The sequence below is a fragment of the Aphelocoma coerulescens genome, chromosome 7, assembly GCF_041296385.1.
Source record: "Aphelocoma coerulescens isolate FSJ_1873_10779 chromosome 7, UR_Acoe_1.0, whole genome shotgun sequence".
NCBI classification, from domain to species: domain Eukaryota; kingdom Metazoa; phylum Chordata; class Aves; order Passeriformes; family Corvidae; genus Aphelocoma; species Aphelocoma coerulescens.
Window position 1 is genome coordinate 29021876 of NC_091021.1, and position 17535 is coordinate 29039410.

The 17535-nt window shown below is 42.7% G+C and overlaps 1 protein-coding gene and 1 long non-coding RNA gene across 10 annotated transcripts in view; one reads left to right on the top strand and one right to left on the bottom strand.

Annotated features, from left to right (window-relative positions):
* Positions 1–17535, bottom strand: part of SEMA5B (semaphorin 5B) — a 272778-nt gene that overhangs the window by 106388 nt on the left and 148855 nt on the right. For 4 of the 9 annotated variants that reach the window (XM_069021071.1, XM_069021072.1, XM_069021070.1 and 1 more), the window contains one exon: positions 14708–14807. In XM_069021071.1, the coding sequence (XP_068877172.1) occupies positions 14708–14807 (100 nt within the window). Of the gene's footprint in view, positions 1–2241; positions 2278–2318; positions 2411–3163; positions 3180–14707; positions 14808–17535 lie in introns of those variants that run through there. The other 5 variants (XM_069021079.1, XM_069021074.1, XM_069021078.1 and 2 more) reach the window with 4 other exon arrangements.
* On the top strand, positions 2525–5426 carry LOC138113140 (uncharacterized). The gene is made up of 3 exons (XR_011152022.1): positions 2525–2615; positions 2730–2794; positions 4470–5426. It is a non-coding gene; the product is annotated as an uncharacterized lncRNA (long non-coding RNA).

The following is a 17535-nucleotide window of genomic DNA, read 5'->3' on the forward strand; positions in this document are numbered from 1 at the left end:
CCCCACAGAATACAAAAGCAGTTATATGCCTATCCATTGACTTGTTCATCAGTGTCTTAGTGAACCTGGTAACAAAGTTCTGACCAGGTCCTAATATTAAATATTCCAGAATCCATAATGAAGAACCACAATGAAATCCCAACCATAAAGGGCCATTTGCAAACTCTCAGCAGGCTTTAGTTCAAGTCCGTATGGGCTGCAGTCATGTTTTTCACTGAATTCTGAGAAAACTGGGATTGGACAGAAGCCAGCTGGAGCAGAGCTGACTTCCTAGTATGCTCCCCCAAGCCTGTCCTTGTGGGAATTCCCATTCAGGACTTTCTGGAAGAGAAGAGAGCAGATACTTCTCAGTGGAATTTCTCTGCACGGAAAATCAGCAGGGAAATCAAGGCAGTGACTGCAGATATTCCCAATCCTCCTGTCATCGTCTCTTCACATGCAAAGCAAGGGAATTCCTGACAGAAGTCACTGTAGCATGAGATACCACATATCAGCTGAGCGCCTGTCACCCTTCTTCTGAATGTTCATATCCCATCACAAATAGGAAGCAACACATATTTGCATAAATGTCTATAGATAAGGCTTAGTTAACAGGATTTATCTCACAGTTACCAGGAATCAGCTGACATGTTAAGCCATACGGACTGGATTGTGTGCTTGAGGCTTTTGGTTGCATCTAACTTCATTTTTTTGCGTCCCATCTGTCAGGAGGTCTAAAGAGCTGTGATCCCTTTCCAACATCACTGTCACCACAATGTCCCAGAGAAGACACATTTATATCATATGAGGTGAATTGAACTATGCATCTGGAAGTGGCTCTGTTTAAATGGTAGAAAGTGCAGTTTTGATGATACAGTTTCATCTGCTCTAGAAGTGCCAGTATACAGACATTCCCCCACCTAGTGAAAATGCAAGTTCCAGCCCTAGGTCAGCTAACCCAGAAGAAAGATCCTACAGTGATGAAAAGGTCTTAAGGACTCTTCTGTAGAGCCTTCTTTAGGGTCAGTACAGCAGCACACTCTGCCCAAGCAAAGAAAGTAATTCAAACTTTGGCATGCGAGAGAGAGATTCATATTGGGTCACAATGACCACAAGAAGGCTTGAGCAATTTTTCCTCCTTCTGTTATGTATCACTTGTATATCACCTAAGTCATAAGCATAGAGTTGCCTCTGTACTTTGTCCCAGTTCCATGAATAAATCAAAAGCTCTCAAATGCTGCTAACTGTTAATGTAAGAAGGATGAGGAACAAGGATGATGGGGAACTTGGGAAGTAAAACTGCTGATACCAAATCTTCAGCTGATATAGCTCTGACTTGCACCATTGTATTCTGTGCTGGGACTGGTTACCCAGAGAAGAATGAGACCCATTAGCAATATCTGAAGAAAATGTATCAGTGATTATTACACCTCCTGTAAGTACACAGAGAAGTATACAGACACACACACACAGAGGAAATCTCCATCCTCTCTCCTAGTCCTGTCACTGAAGATCCAGTAGTTCTTTTGTACAGTCTGAAACCCTATTCTGTCTCAAAGGGCTGCATACTTTCCCAAAAAATTTTGTTATTAACTCTTTAGCATCAGCATCAGACTTCAATAGAGATACATGCAGCAAACCAGAAGCACTAAGCTACACACAGCTAAAATTTCAAAATGAAGATAAATTCTCATCCAGTGATGGATCTGACAGCTCCTTTAGAGACACCACATAGCTACTCAGACCAAAATACTAATGCAACTCTGGGACAGGAGGTATCATGGAATAAGCCTTCTCCTGGGGAAGGCCTACAATCCTACAATACCCTCAGGAAAAAGTTCTCATAACTAGGGACTTGAAGTTTCTCTCCTGTTGTTAAGCATGCTATTTAAATGCATTGATTTTGGAAGTCTTATAATGCAGATTTCAGCTCCTTGTTCTAGGCTTGCAAAAAGCTGGACAGTTTGACTAGGTAATAAGTTTTAATATTTGGGGTTTTTTTTCCCCTGATAGCACTGCAGAGAAAATTCAACCAAAATATCTTTAATGAAAGAGACGTATACAAAGGACACAATTTTCATTGCACTCAGCCAAAACAGATGCAGACAGGAATAGTGTCCATTTCAATAAAGCCAGTCTGTGTTCCCAGTGACTGCTGTGTAGCACCTGGACAAAGCCACTTGGGTGGCTGAGACCTAAACCAGGCAGGAGTATAATGCTAATGTGAATAGCACAAGGATCTTCCAAAAGCTTTATACTAACCTTAGCTCTCTAAGTCTGACCTTGAGGCTTTCTTGCAGAAAGGAGGGTCTCCCTACTTTTTTATCAGCTTGCCTCACCTGGTGTCTGTACAGGCACTGGCAGTTTCTTTTTGTTTGTTTGATCCTTCTCACATCCTACCAGCAGCAATACAAACACCTGTAGGCAAACTAGGCTATCAGAGACACCTCCTGGCTACAGCTGACCTGCTCAGCTAGAACTGACTAATCCTTAATTAACAACATGCTCTTTTAACCATACTTGTTCTGTAAAGCTAAACCAGGAGTAAAACGCCAAAGGGAAAGAACTGCTGAATCAGACAGCACCATTTTTATGAATTGCATTTTAACCGCAATTTCAGTCCAAGAATGAGCAAGGTCTCTGAATGACAGGCATGGTTTATTGTAGCTAGAATTGCCCCATTTGTGTCCTTTTTTTCTGCTTGTGTTTGAAGTTATGTCTGTTTAATACCTTGCTGAACTATAATTTAGAGCAGCTGAAGGAGTATGATTAAGAAGTATATAAGAACACTGAGATCTCCACATGAATGCATGAGGTACCTTCTTGGTCTTTTTTTCATTTTTTTTTCCTCCCATTCTCCCTTGTTAAGTGAATGCTGGTTAATTCCTTTCTCTCCTAAATTAAACCCACCAGCCTAGGCCAGAAGAGCAATTGCCTGGTGCAGCCAGGATATTCAAATACCCTCCTTCTTCTGTATAAAAAGCTGGTGCACAAACTTGGAGGGATAGGACAACCTTCTTAACTGCTGTCCTAAAACGTCACACCACAGTATTAAACACAAGCTTTGTTTCACCCCAGATTTGGCTGCTTTTCAGCCAGTTCCAGAGCAAGTGATTACACTCCTGTGAGTGCTCTGGGACAAATGACATTATGCCTCCAACTACTAAATATTATTACAACTAACCTTATTTTTCATAAACATCAGTGCCTTTCTGAAAATGCCCATGTTAAACAGTAATGCCCTGAAGTCTCAGGCAAGGTTGTGGTTTTGTTGTGTTAAGACACACAGTGGGCTGATGATGGTTCCTCTCGGGATTGATTCTCAGCCAATGCCAGTTTAAACAACCTGAGGGCAGATCCTCTCTCAGTCACCTCTGATTGCAGGGGGATAATTATCCCTCAGCTCAGATATACAACATTAGCTGCTGTAAAGACTGTCCTGCTCTATAAAACCTAGGCTTAAAGAATTTGCCATCTGAATACATACAGAAGAGAGAAAAAGACACATCATTCTCATTTAAAGCACAGACTGAGCAATTTAGCCAAAATCACAGAGTATATCTGAAGTATAACCAGGAGCTGATCTCCTGGACCACTAGTTTATGCCCTAGTTAGGAGAATAACTTGCCCTCAGTGTTGGGGCACAGCATGTAAACCTGTACTGTGTCATTTACACTCATGGGTAGATGTTGAATTACTTTCTTGAACTGGGAGCCCTATGCTGTGTACATATGAACGGCACCAAGCTGTAGCAGAAATCCTGTAAATGAAAGTATTTGTTACTTGGCTTCATAGTTTGTATTTCGCTGCTTGTAAAATGATTAAGAGCTTACTCTGCCTGGTACCTGGTATGTACCAGAGCAGCAAGAGAGCAGCTGAGATGTGTTTCAGAAAAGGTTGTGGAAGAATATACCCACTTAAATCTGTTTGCCATGACATTTCCAAGTCAAATCTGCTTATTAAGTATTTATTTCATGCAGCCAATAGCACCTTGGGAGATCTTTGTAACATGGTGCCCATGAACTTACGGGCATTGGTTACACATTGCCTGGCCTTTAAACAATTTACTTTGAAGGCAGAGCACTTTGGCTATGATGACACTGAGCAACAGAGATATAAGACAAATTTAAGCCTTTCCATTGGGAAGCCACATAACAAGAGTGTCTGAATAATAACAGAGACTCTTCATCTTAGGAGCTCTGAAACTATAAGGGTTGCAACATGCTTCAGTTGCTCATTCAGGCCTCTTTTCAGGCACCACATCTGTCAGCACCGTACTGGATGATTAAAAGGTGCTTCCTCCTAATTAAGAGAGAGCAGCTTTTCAGTTCTGCTGTGGTAGATCAGGAGGAACATCCCTGCACTGATCATGTATACATGAAAGGCTATCCTAGCTTCAGAGTATTTTTGCTATCTAAACGAGTGAGGCTTGTTCACATTTCCTAACTCCTCACACACCAAGAAGGTAAGAAAACTTCTCTGTATTTCAGAACAACTCCTGCTATCAAATTTGGAGCCATGAGAGCCCACATGCTGACCACCACCAGAACCTCTCAGGACTTGGACATGCACACACAGAAACCAACAACATACTGCCTTAACTCAGCTGGTCTCTATCACTCCATGTTACACCTGCTCATTTGTTGCTACTTCCCTACACCTTATAGTAGGCATGAGAAGCTCCCTCCTCCCTCCTTACAAGGCAGGCTCTCCCTCTCTTTCTAGGCAATTACTCTACAAGTAGAAACAAATCCAAGAGAAGCTGATAATAATGTTTGATCATGCAGAAAAAATACATGTTGAGAGAATGTTGTGGTTTAACCCCAGCCAGCACCTAAGTACCATGCAACCACTTGCTCACTCCCACCCTCCCCAGTGGGATTAGGAGGAGAATTGGGAAAAGGTAAAACTCACAGGATGAGATAAGAACTATTTAATAATTGAAACAAAGTCAAATGTTATTGTTGGTGTTGTTGTTATTGTTCTAACAATAATAATAATGAGAAAGAGGAATAAAGCCCAAGAAACACAGGTGCTGCACAGTACAAGTGCTCCCTCCCTGCTGCCTGATGCCCAGCCTGTCCACCAGCAGCAATTGGCCCCTCCTGGCCAACTGCCCCCAGTTAATATACTAAAGCATGATGTTCCAGGGTATGGAATATCCCTCTGGCCAGTTTGGGCCAGCTATCCTGGCCACACTCCCTCCTGGCTTCTTGTGCATCTGCTCCCTGGCAGAGCATGGGAAACTGGGAAGTCCTTGACTTAGCATAAGCACTACTTAGCAACAACTAAAACATCAGTGTCTTATCAACATTATTCTCATACTGAATCCAAAACACAGCCCTGTACCAGCTATGAAGAAGAGAATTAACTCTATTCCAACCAAAACCAGGACAGGGAAAGTAGAAGAGAACAGAGTGAAGAGTTACTGCCTCTTTTGGGAGCTATTATTGCACTGCTACAGTCATCCGACACAGCTTGGGTGAGATACTGGAGCCTCAGATAGGCTCATGGTGCTCTGGGAAGAGGTTCCCTATGTTCTTAAAACAAAGTAAAATAGACTAAAATAGACTATTTGAGTAGATAAATGCTTCCTAATGTCCATTCAGAACCTTCTCTGTCAGTTTTGAACCATTCTGACGCACCCTATGATTGGATGCAAGGAAGAAGAGATCTGCACCTCTCTCTCACTTCCCCTCCTCAGGGCGGCATTGTGCTGCAGTCAGGGTCCAGGTCTGCAAGGACTCACAACTGCCACAGGGTAGATAACAAAAAAAATAATTAACAGAATGGGGTCCTTTGGGTGATATGAAACAAGACACAGAATTAAGCATATGACAACTAATGCTCCCTTCTGGCACTCCTGGAAGCCACATGCTGGGGCTGAGCCTCGGGCTAGGAGCCAGCAACTCCTGTCAGCTCTTCCTATCTGTGCTCCTGGAGACCTTAGATATACTTTGTACTTCCACACTACATGACAAACACAGCTTAGTCATGCTTCACGACTCCCTAGGAGCTGGTTAGTATCATTCCCCCCCTTAAACTAATGGAGAAAATGAGCCAGAGAAAGGTTAAATGACCTTCTCCAAAGCACACAGCAAGTCAGTGATGGAATCAAGATCAGACCCCAGGGCTCTTGGCTACCGAATCTCATGCTAGATTAATGCACAGTGCCTCTATGCAGGTCCAGCTGTGGCTGAACTTTTCAGATGGTTATCCACATTGCAGAACTAGCCAACCATACTAAGAAACCCAGCTCCTGAAGGATGATTCTGTCCTTTGCTTTCAGAAGGAGTTAATTACATGCCTGGTCCAGAGTATGATGTGACAATCCATTTGCAAATGTTTCTCCAGTGGTTCATTTGAAGTGCCTGGCAAACACTTGCTGGAGAAAAGGTGGAGAACCAGCAGCTACCCTAAAAGCTGGATCCATATTCACCAGTAATTTTGTTTCTATTGAAGGAAAACTTGTCCAATACATCATTCTTCCTCAAAAATCAATAGATGTACAACAGAGAACCATACTAAATGGCAGCCAGTAATATGATGCAGTTGCTTTATGAAGAATTACTTTTCCCCATGCAACTTTTCTTGGTTATAAATTCAGCCATAGCTAGAGAAGCATCCTCTTAGAAGAGGATCCTTATGCAGGCAGCATATCATTCTGATTAAACAGCTTCCAAATTAAGCCAGGGGCTCAGCTACTGTTTCTGTGTTGCACTGAAGCCCAGTTAGTACTTTTCTATGGAAACAAGGATGAAATTCCTCCATGTTCCATTCAGTGGAGGAGAACTACCATTAGCTTTAATGGCATGGGGTGCATGGCACAGATCTGCTCCTCTCGATGCTGTGTGTTCAGGGCCAACTCTAGGAAGAGTCAAAAGAGGCAGACACAGCTGCAGAGCAGGCAGGACAACAGCAAAGCTGAGGCACACTTGGGCTATGCCAATATGCAGAAATCTAGATGGATGGATGCTGCTGGGGAAGGGAGAAGCAGAAAGGGGATTGGCCTTTGGATTGACAGCCTTGTCCCTTCCTCCATCAGCTTGCAAAGGGAACAGCAAGCTGGCTCTGATGTCTCTGGCCTGTCTCTTTCCCCAGGGCAGGAGAGGCAAAGCCTCACTGCACAGTGATTCCACATCCTGGGGGTGATAGTATTTGCTATGCTCCTGAGACACTTCAAAGAATGGGGATTGGGATTTTTTTGTAATATTGTTAGAAAATATTTATGAAATGAGGGTCAAATTCCTTTTTTTGTTTTGTTACATTTCCTTCCCTCTTTTTCACTAGATGAAAAAAAACTCAGAGATGAAAACTGAGCCAAATTTTCAAAACTCATTTGTGGGTTTGTTCTTATCTTCCTGGAAGAGTGACTCCATCTCTCAGACGATCACACACTATCCCACGTGCCACCTCATGTTTTTTTTGACATGTGTCTGACAGCTCCTCTCTTCCTCTCTCATCCAGCTGGCAGCCACAGAGCACTTACAGCACCTTGATATGGTCCCAAGACACAGAGGGACCTTTACTCTCCTATCTTTCAGTAAGTCACAATGTAAAATTCCTCTTCTGATGCACTGATTATTGTTCAAAGTGTCCCTGGCAGCCTCCCCACCTGCCTACATAGGCTGATAAACATCCTCAGTTCTGCCAGGCTTTCCTCAAACTCTGGATGAATTCAACATGACTTGTGTGTAAATACTGATAGAGTTGGCTGGTGAGATTAAGTTATTGCCCAACAATCCCTTCTCTTTGCTGGGTTTTTATACCTTGGTAGTGGCACAGAACAGTAGGCTTAGCACCTAAACATCTGGATATAAAGTGATATGCAAACCACTGTGGTGAGCCCTGCCATATAAAACTGACATATCACTGCCTTAACCAGAGCAAGAGAAAGTATTTTCAGTAATGCAGAGGAAAACTGCTCTGCAGCCCCATTCTGTGATGCTGTAAAACACATTATGGCCAAGTCTTCAAGGCTTTTGCCAAAGTATCCTGACCTTGTGTTTGTACCCATCACACTCTCAAAAATGCAATCTTCAAACTTAATTATTCTCAGTGTGTTACTAAAGCAAGTGAGCCTCTCATGGGTGGCTGCTTTCGTGATAGGGTATCACCAATTTTCATTTTATCTGGAATATGAGATATTTTTCTAGTGAGGTCTGCAATTTGCTGTGTAAAGATTTTTCCTATCAGTCTGTGCTGCACCAGGATTGCCTTTCACACAGCACTGGCTGTGCAGGCACTGGCTGTGAAAGTGCTGAGGTCTTTTGCAGAGAAGTGGATGGTGCTGCCTTGCAGGTGATTTGAAGGAAGAACTATTTTCCCTGCCAACAAAGATGATAGACCAGGGACTGCCACTGCCTCACCCTCTTCTCCATGTACAACATTAATGTGCAAAACTGCTCCTTTGCCCTCCTACAGCTCATTGGTCCACCCCAACAACCTGACAGTGCTGCAGTATAGCATTTTATTTGATTGATTTATTCAGAGTTAACTAAAATTCATGTTCTTTGCTTGAGAAAATGCACAAATTTTAACAAAGGGAAAAAAAATTACGCTTTGAACAAAATTTGGGCCAGGCTCTAAACCTCCCAGAATCCCATAATTACAAAAACTGTTCTTCATCCTTTCCACACCTTTTCCCCTCCTCCCTAAGGGGTATAAGTCAGGGACAGCACAGATTTAGGGTATGCCAAATTCACAGTGCTTGCAGACCAGCAGAGGAAAGCAAACCCTATAGGTGAAAAACAGACACCCCAGTGGGGCTTCACCCTCCACACTTTATACAAGGGCTGAGCTGACCTCACCTGGCAGAGTATCAGAGAGGAAAATCTCCCTTTGAACTATCGAAGGCTCAACCAGAGAGGTTAAAACCTGAATTTTAAATCACACTTTTGTTCCCTTTGTAAAGAAACTGTGCACCCCAATTATGGATTTAACTAGCTGCAGTGTCTAATCACAGTTTTCTCATTTTCACCACATTCTTTAGCTCACAGGTCAGGCAATTTCTTTAAAAAACATCATGGTCCTTTGAAAGTTTCTGTTAATTTCAGAGACTGACTTGGGGTTTTTTCCCCTCACATCACCATGTTATCTGCCCCTCTCCAGTCTATGATACAAGGATGCAGCTTTAATTAGAGCATTCTTTTGTCTGATAGGAAAAATCACAGTGAGAAAGGAAGGCATTTCTTTCTCTCCATTTCTCTGCACTAGAACTTTCAGCTGCCCATCTATGATCTGAATATAATCAAAAACATTATCACGTTCTTTGCTTGTTCACGTCCTCATTAATACCTCAGCTGGCAAGGTAATTCTCAGCCCAATGTGACTTAGCAGGGGGTAAAGCTGGCGTAAGACTCTGCAAAAATAACACAAGCCACCAGAAATGGTTCAGACCATTTTTTTCAGAAAAGTATTGAGGAAAATCCTCTCCTCAGATGTTAACAGGGACAAATGGCACACCGCTCCTGACTGTTTCAGGGCAAACCTGCTGGCTATGCCCACGTGGTTGTGCCCAGTGTTCACCTGTTTGCATCTCCATGCTATATGAGACTTGACTTCTTCGGCCATGCTGAAACCCCACTGCCCCAGTGGGGACTCACAGGCTTTCATGAACATTTTGAAGACTTGCATCTTCTTTGGAGAAGCAAGGCTGAGAGCAAGTGATTAAAATACCAGCTGGAAATACAAGAGTAAAAGGTCCAAATTACACTTATGCTGTGGATTTTCTGAGCCCAGAGAAGAGCTTTGGCTGTGTCCACATTAGTCAAATGCAGAGTGAGGTTGTGCAGACCTTGACTGGTATCTTCAGAAAGTGCAGTCTCACTGCAGGAGTAGCTGTGTTAGGCACAGTGGTCTACTACTTTTCAGATATGCAATATATTCAACATCACAGCCTTTTCACAGGGCAGGGTGGCTCTTAATCCTTCTTGGCCTTGGATTCCCATCTATACTGTGAAATTACTAGTGCTTTCTTGCCTCACTGAAGTCCTGTGAGAATAAATGTTGGTGAGGGGCCCTGATCATTTAGCAACAGAAAGTATTGCTGACAGGTTTTATACTCTGTGGATCTGTGGAACTACTTTGACCTAACTGCTGCCACTGAATTTCCTGGTTTGTGAAATGCTTTTTGCCTAGACAACATTATCTGTGGAGACTTATTCTCTTCAGGGTTTAGTGGCAGTCCAGATGTGGACAGGATTGAAGGTGCCCAAGGGTAAGAGTGATATTTTCTGACAAGCACAGTTTTTGAACATTTTACTGCAGTGCTCTGGAGCTTTCTGCCAAACAGGCAGGAAAGAGCCTGTGTTCAGCCACAAACCTGCATGTAACCTGGTGCCTGACAGACTAATCTATCATACACCAGAGACTTTCAATAAACTCAGGGTGCCAAACCTGCCGGTTGAGGGTCCTAGAATATATTTACAATTTGCCATATTTCTGCAAGCCATGACTTGAAGGAACTCTTTTGGAACATCAGTCATTCTATTCAGCTTTCAGCTCCTAAGCCTGCATGACCCAGAGCTTTTTTAATGCTTATACAGCCAGAAGCATAATAGTCAGAAAAGGGTGTGCCTAGGCTGCTGTGCTTCCCCTAAAACAACCCTTGAAAATTCATACAGCACTTTCCCTGCTCCCCAAACTAAACATATTGATGCCCCATCCCTGGAAGTGTTCAAGGCCAGGTTTAGTGGGGCCCTGAGAAACCTGATCTAGTGGGTGGCATATTTGTTCATGGTGGGAGGGTTGGAACTAGATGATCTTTAAGGTCCCTACCAACCCAAGCCTTTCTATGATTCTGTGGTATCTCCTCCCTTGCACCTCTCTACTTGGCAGTAACAGGCCCATTCAGATCAGCCCTAAATCAAGTATGAAAATCACCTCTGTCAAGCATCAAGACTTGCATCACCAGCAGTTCAGTAGTTTTACATTTATTGCAGAGAAGTCTGGCAGTCCATAATGACATGTACTTTACTTGCCAGTTCTGAGTTCCTTGATGCAGCTTTTGCTCCCTGCTCTCTACCTCCAGGCTCTTGTTGGTAACAGCCCTTTGTGACAAGGGCTCCTGATCTGCACTTCCCCATGCAACAGCCATGGGGGACAATCTTTTCCCATCTCCTGATGGAGCTGACAGCCCTCTTTGCAGGCAGAACTGTGAGGGCTTCTGGCCATGACACTTTTTGGCTGGTTTTCCTCAGTAATACCTCCACTCACTGTGAATGGCTGACCCTCGTAGCCATGCCTCTCACATCTGCAGCCCCATCAGGCTACGGCCGTGAACTGACACCCCTGTAGTTTCCTTCTGGGAAAAGTCGAATGTTTGCCTTAGGACTTCCCAGCCGCTCTCTGTGCAGTCATTTGTTTGGGTGCCATCCTCCTGTTGTCCAAGCTGTTTCCCTTCACCTTGCTGTTGTGCCAGATTGTCACACGGTGTCTCAACCACCCTCCTTTACACCTTTTATGTCGTCCCCACTAGGGAGCTCTTGTGAAGCATGATTTTTGGCCTGTCTCCAAGCAGGGTCTTTCATATCATCACTTCTTTATTGGCTTCTGTCTGTGCCCAACCAGCAATGAGATAGTCTCAAGGAGTAAGGCTCCTTGAGGAGGGAATGTCACAGCTACACTATGTCCCTCCTCCAAAAAACTCACCCACCCTGGGGCCTGGGCACCCTGCCTACAGCACAGGTGAGACAGCAGAGCACTGCTTCTCCAACAGAGAGGTGAAATCACTGTGATCATATTTTCAATTTTTTTTCTCACTAATAATGAGGTCTAGATTATTGTTTTTCCTCCCATTAAAATAAGTTCAAATGGTGATCACGTGCTCAAGAGCTGAAAAAAGCAGCAAATATTTCAAAACAATCACTCATTCACAAAAGAAAAACAGTACATTAAAACACTAACACTATATCCAAAACAAAAACAAAACATGCAAACTGTGAGTCAAAATGAAGGTTATGAATTTTTGAAATGTGTGTTTTTATACTTAATGAAATGTGACTCATAATATGGGTAGTGTAGATTTACAATGTTCTAAACTATTCATATCCTTTCTTGCAAGCATTTGGATTTTACAAACGATGTGACAAGTAAATACGTTGCTTAGAAACCATGGTGGGCTTTTGAAACTAATTCTTTTGTTTCTGGGATTTTAACTTGGCAGGTGTTTGGTGCAGTGGAGTTATCAAACTCCTCTGGTTTACTCTCAGACAGCGCCAGTCATTTAAGGAGGGCTCTTAGATAAGGATAAAGCTTAAAAATCTGAGGCTCAAGTTATTGCAGTTCCCTGTCTGCATGGCATGCCCTCAATACCTCTTACAGTTTCAGTCACGCTGTGTCCAATTCCTGAAACCAAAAACCCTTGTGAACCCCCGGATTTTCTAGGAAGTATTTTCTATGAAGCTTTGAAACACAGGACGAACTAAGCCAAAGAGATGCTGTGGTGAGGTCATGGTGCTTTTAAATAGAGACAGACAGAAGTAGTCTGAAATAATTTATAACACTATCATCTAAGAGAATGATGTTAACCAGGAAATTGAGAAGTGGGAGTACTTATAAACGCCACCCTGATCCCAAACTCCTTCCACAACCTCAGAATAGCTGGCATTACTACTAATATGATCTACAGCAGCACATTTAAACATGGTTAACATTTAAATTTAGGTTTCATAAATTACACCCTGCAGAGATGGATAGAGACAGCTCCTATCTCTTTGAGGTATTGTTTCATTTGCAAATTCAAGCAGATGGTGCACGAGCAACTAATGACTCAAAAAATCACCCCTAAAAATAGTCCAGAACAAGGTGTGGATTTATTAGGGAAGGAGGCAAACAGAAAAGGCTTTACTTCCCCTTCCCATTTCTCAGGCACAGCTCCAGGAGTTCAGCACACCCGGACCTGTGCAGCACCAAGGACCCCATCCACACCCCATTTTCAAGAAACTCTCCCCGTCACCTCACACAGGGTGGAGCTGAGATGGTGAAGAGGAAATGGGCTCAGCACTCCCCACTTTCTCCACACCAAGCATGTGTATCCAACCAAAAAAAATACCCTGGGAAATTACATCTTTATTAACTGTACCCTGAACTGCTCAGCACAGCCATGTGGCACCACTGAAACTTTCAGTCTCCCAGTCAGGTGGGTAGTGCTTCATGAAAACTGACTTCTCTGAGCAAATTCTATAAATACTTGTCACTGCTTCCTCATGAGGCAATACCCTGCGTTATCATGTACCTCTGCTGGGAAGCCAGGTTTGCTGTCACTCCCCTGTTTATGATGATGTTGTACCCCCTGTCTAACCACACTCGTACAAACTCTCAGGGAGGCAGGACTGCTGTGGGGTTTGAGCAGGGGTGAGGGACTGTGTGGGGGAAATCTGCCGTGCAGCCCAATTATGTAAACCACAAATTCCTCAGAGCACTGTATCTGTGCAAAGCCTGGCAGAAGGCACTGTTCACAGCCATCCCCAAAGGAATGCCATTCTGAAGTAATAAATATTAATCATTTCTGGGTAAAGATCCCAGCACAAGTAATGCCACAGCTTGAAAAGTAAAATGTTTCTGTATGAAAAGCAGGAGGGCCTCTGGCAGTTTGAACAGCTACAGGAAGGTAAGTGTTATTATTTACTGCACAAATACAGGCAGAAAACATATATTAACTCACACTTCCATTGTTTCTGTGAAGCATAAAACTCTCCTTCTGCTACATATCTTGCTCTTTTCTCTTGCTTGTACCATGAGTTCTTCCACCTCTGCTCCTCACGTCCCTGTCCTCTACTGCTGAGTACACTGGGAAGAAAGACTCTCTTCCTCCATTTTCGTTAACAGCAGAAACTGATACCACAATGTTATCTGATTCTAAATGTTATACTTTAACTTTATACTTATAAATGTTACACTTTATCCTTATATTTTAACTGATTTGTTAGACCATGCTTAGTCTTTTTTTTTTTTTTTTTTTTTTTTTTGGCTAGTCTTATCCGTTTATTATGCAATAAAAAATAGTTACTCTTGGGGCTCATGATTCAACCATTTCTGACATATATTATTTCACTGAAGCACAGTTCTTTTCCCCATTACAAAATAGCTTTAAATTTGTAAGATTTTGCCTGTGCTTATCCTTATGTGTTTCCCCCCTACTCTTATGATATCCTAAATAAAAATAATGTTTAAAAAGAAAGGAAAATATAAGATAATTATATACAATGGGCCAGAAGAAAGAGCTGCACAAAACTGCTTTGGGTGAGGATCTGACTACATCAGCCAGATGAAGCAAACAGGTTCTGAAGTAGATTCTAAGAGAGAAGAAAGCAACCATTCACATTGCCTCTATCACTTACACAAAGGTGCGTAGATGAACCTGGTTCTGAGCAAAAGTCCGGCCATGGCAAATAAACCATAAAGTCAAATTCTGTGCTGGCAGAAGGATGATACAGAACAATTTACTGTAGCTCTTCTAACATTCACAATACTGAGTGAGATGCCAGCAGTCTGCTTCATTAACCAGTCATTTTGATTGCATCTTTTTATTTTTTCTTTTTAATTCTAGTAATTTTCTCTTCTTTGCAATTATACTAGATGTCTAAATCCCTCTACATAAATTATAGCTTTCTTTTTGAGGGGGAAACTGGCCACATAAGATGGAAACACACTCTCCTCTGAAGCCAGAACCTGAAGGGAAAGAGCTTGAGCAGCAACCCTAGACTAATTAAAAGATTATCTTTACCTTGCTCCCACAATGAGCTGGTTCCTGTTGGCATCCAGTGCAAGCTGAGAAAAGTCATGCACACCTGGATAGGTGAAATTCGACACCCAGGGCTTCAGATCTGCAACGAAAACGAGAAAGCAGAAAACAGTAAAGGTGCTCCAGAAGCAGTGAGTTCACCTGGACATCTACAAATGGATTTTCTACTGAGTTACCTGTCAGGGGAAGGCTAATTAATAATCTCTTTAAAGGGTTTCTATTTATTCTGATTCTCGGCAGAATGTGCATAAAACCTGCACATAAACACAAGGCCATCTCAGCAGTTATTTTCACATCCATGATGGAGTGTCAGCATTGGTTTCAGAGACAACAGCATCTCAATTTTACTTCCGTTAAAACTGAGGGAACATCTTCAGTGTCAGGATTAAGTGGTGTAAAGGGATGAGGCTGCCTGCCATAACACTTCCCCAGCCTTGCCTTCTGTCCTAATCAAAGGGAAACTGCTGCCTGCCAGAAAGAGAAGGTTGTGCCAACTGACGAAGAATCAAATTAGAGTACTGGTGGTCTCTACTCAGGACCTTACTGCTCCAATAACAGATTTTACCTTCTCTTTCAGGTCTTAGGTTCCCATCTAGGTTTCACTTTACCTAGTGGTAACTAGGTAACTCAGATCCTATAAGCTAAATCCTTCCTCCATTTTTAGATGGTGGCATGTTGAGTGTCATCACAGCATCTTTGTGGCTGAGCAATTGCACAGGCTTGAGACTGGCTTTATCAACTGTGTTGGATTTGCCCATCTAGGTAAGCGTCCAAAATGCAATCACACAGGTTAAATGCAAAGCAATAGATTTGGCTTTGCTTGAAGAGACAAAGCTCTTCCAGAAGTTACATCTGTTAACACAGCATCGACTGAGCAATCTAGGGCAGGTAGTCCTGTTGTAATTAAAAATATACCTGTTTAAAAAAAAGGTGAATTACTATTTTTAGGGTACTGTCAGGCATGACACTAAGGCCTTCTCAGCATCCCATCTTTCAGCACTACTACCAACTTTGACCTTGCGTATATTACAGATCACAGAATGTCAACCTCATGTCTTACACCTTTATTGCACAAAATAACTGGGAATAGATTTAAATGTATCTTTCAGAAAGTCATCTAGCTTTACTGTGAGGACTTCTCTTGAGAATTTATTCTGTTAACTACTTTGGCTGTAAAATACATGGAGAATACCAAATATCTCAGGGGGCAAGGCACAGATGAGACCATATCAGTATGACTGTAATCCCTCTATGACCTATTGACAAGTAGCCCTGCTTCATTTAAAGGTTGGTTGTTGAAGATCTAGGAGGCTCAGCATGGAAGGTAATATCTTCTGGTCTCATGCCAAAAGGATACCAATACACGGGCCAATGACCTGATGAGTCATAACAATAATGACGTAGTTCAGACCAGTTCAAAAGAGCTCTGAAAAATCATGTTCCACTGTCATTTTATATCCCCAATGATAAATTGAGAAGTCTCACTGAAGGCAGTCAGGTTCGAACGCTTTGTTGCAGGCATTAGTTTCCCACTCCACAGGGGCGAGAGGACAATGCTGATGAGGAACCTCACTAAGGCCTGCGGTGTCTTGGAATGCTTCACAGGATTACAGATGTGCAACGGTTTAAAACTTGTGATGTAGGGATATTTGTAAGCAATTTCAAGTCCTTTCTCCCTCCAGCGATGGATGAACCTTAATCAAGCCCTTAAGTTATCGAAACCTTTAGAAAACACATATAAAAAGTCCCTGAAATCTGCATGGCCTGCCTCTCTTTCCAAAGCAGGACCTAGTCATGTAGCTTCTGCCTCTCCCCTGAACACCACCATCTTTCATAACAGTTCCTAGGGTCCCTGACCATGGAGCTGGACACCATCTGGCCTGGCCTCATGCCTTGCCTAATTGGATGCTGCCAGGGTCCCTCCAGCAGTGAGACCTCCATCCTCACAATAATAAAAACTCTGCTGCTGGGAGCTGGAGGGTTTCAGCCCTTCTCAGCATTCCTGTCACACTGTGTAACCACACACAACACGTGTACCTCCTCTGCTCTTCAATGAAAAGACATGAGTTAAGGAATAACTCCTCTAACTTTCAAGCATCTCCACCTCCTACACTCCTCAGGGACCCCTAATGATGTACTAGCACCAGGGAGGCACTGCAGTTTCACCTCTGGCATTCTCCTAACTAATGGAGCTCTGACTTCTTTTCCTGTAGCTCTTTAGCTGCAGAGACACTTCTGAGCCAAGCAGCAGAACCAGCAACAATAACACCTTTCAGGCAGGTTAGCTGGCTGATGTGCTGCAGATCTTCTGGCATTTTTGTTGGCGATGGGGGTAGGATTAGAGTATTGCTATATAATGATGATACCTTTAAAGAATCCTGCTTTTAGGCCATAATTTCTCTTGTCATTTTAACTCCTCTTCTACTGACTCTTTCCTGCTAACCAACCCACTATTAGAGTGCAGTGGCAGGAAGAATATTTCTTCATCTGCTGCTCTAAGCAAAAGCTCCTCACTTCAGAGAGGTACACTCATCAGTGCTTCCTTTTAATGGCAAGCTCTCACAAACTACAAGCAAAAATAATTTTTTTAAAAATTAAAGGCAGTAGTTTGCTTGAGTCTTTCCAAGTTGGCTGAAATGTCAATCAAGCCCAAGAAATAACAGGCAGTGTCTTGATTTCTATTAGTACTGCAGGTGGTACAACTTATAAAGAAACCCTTCCCAGTTATTAAATTAAAGGCTGAAAGGCATGCATCCTCATAGCAAAATTAAGCTTTTATAGGCATGTAGTTGGAGATTATTAAACCCAGC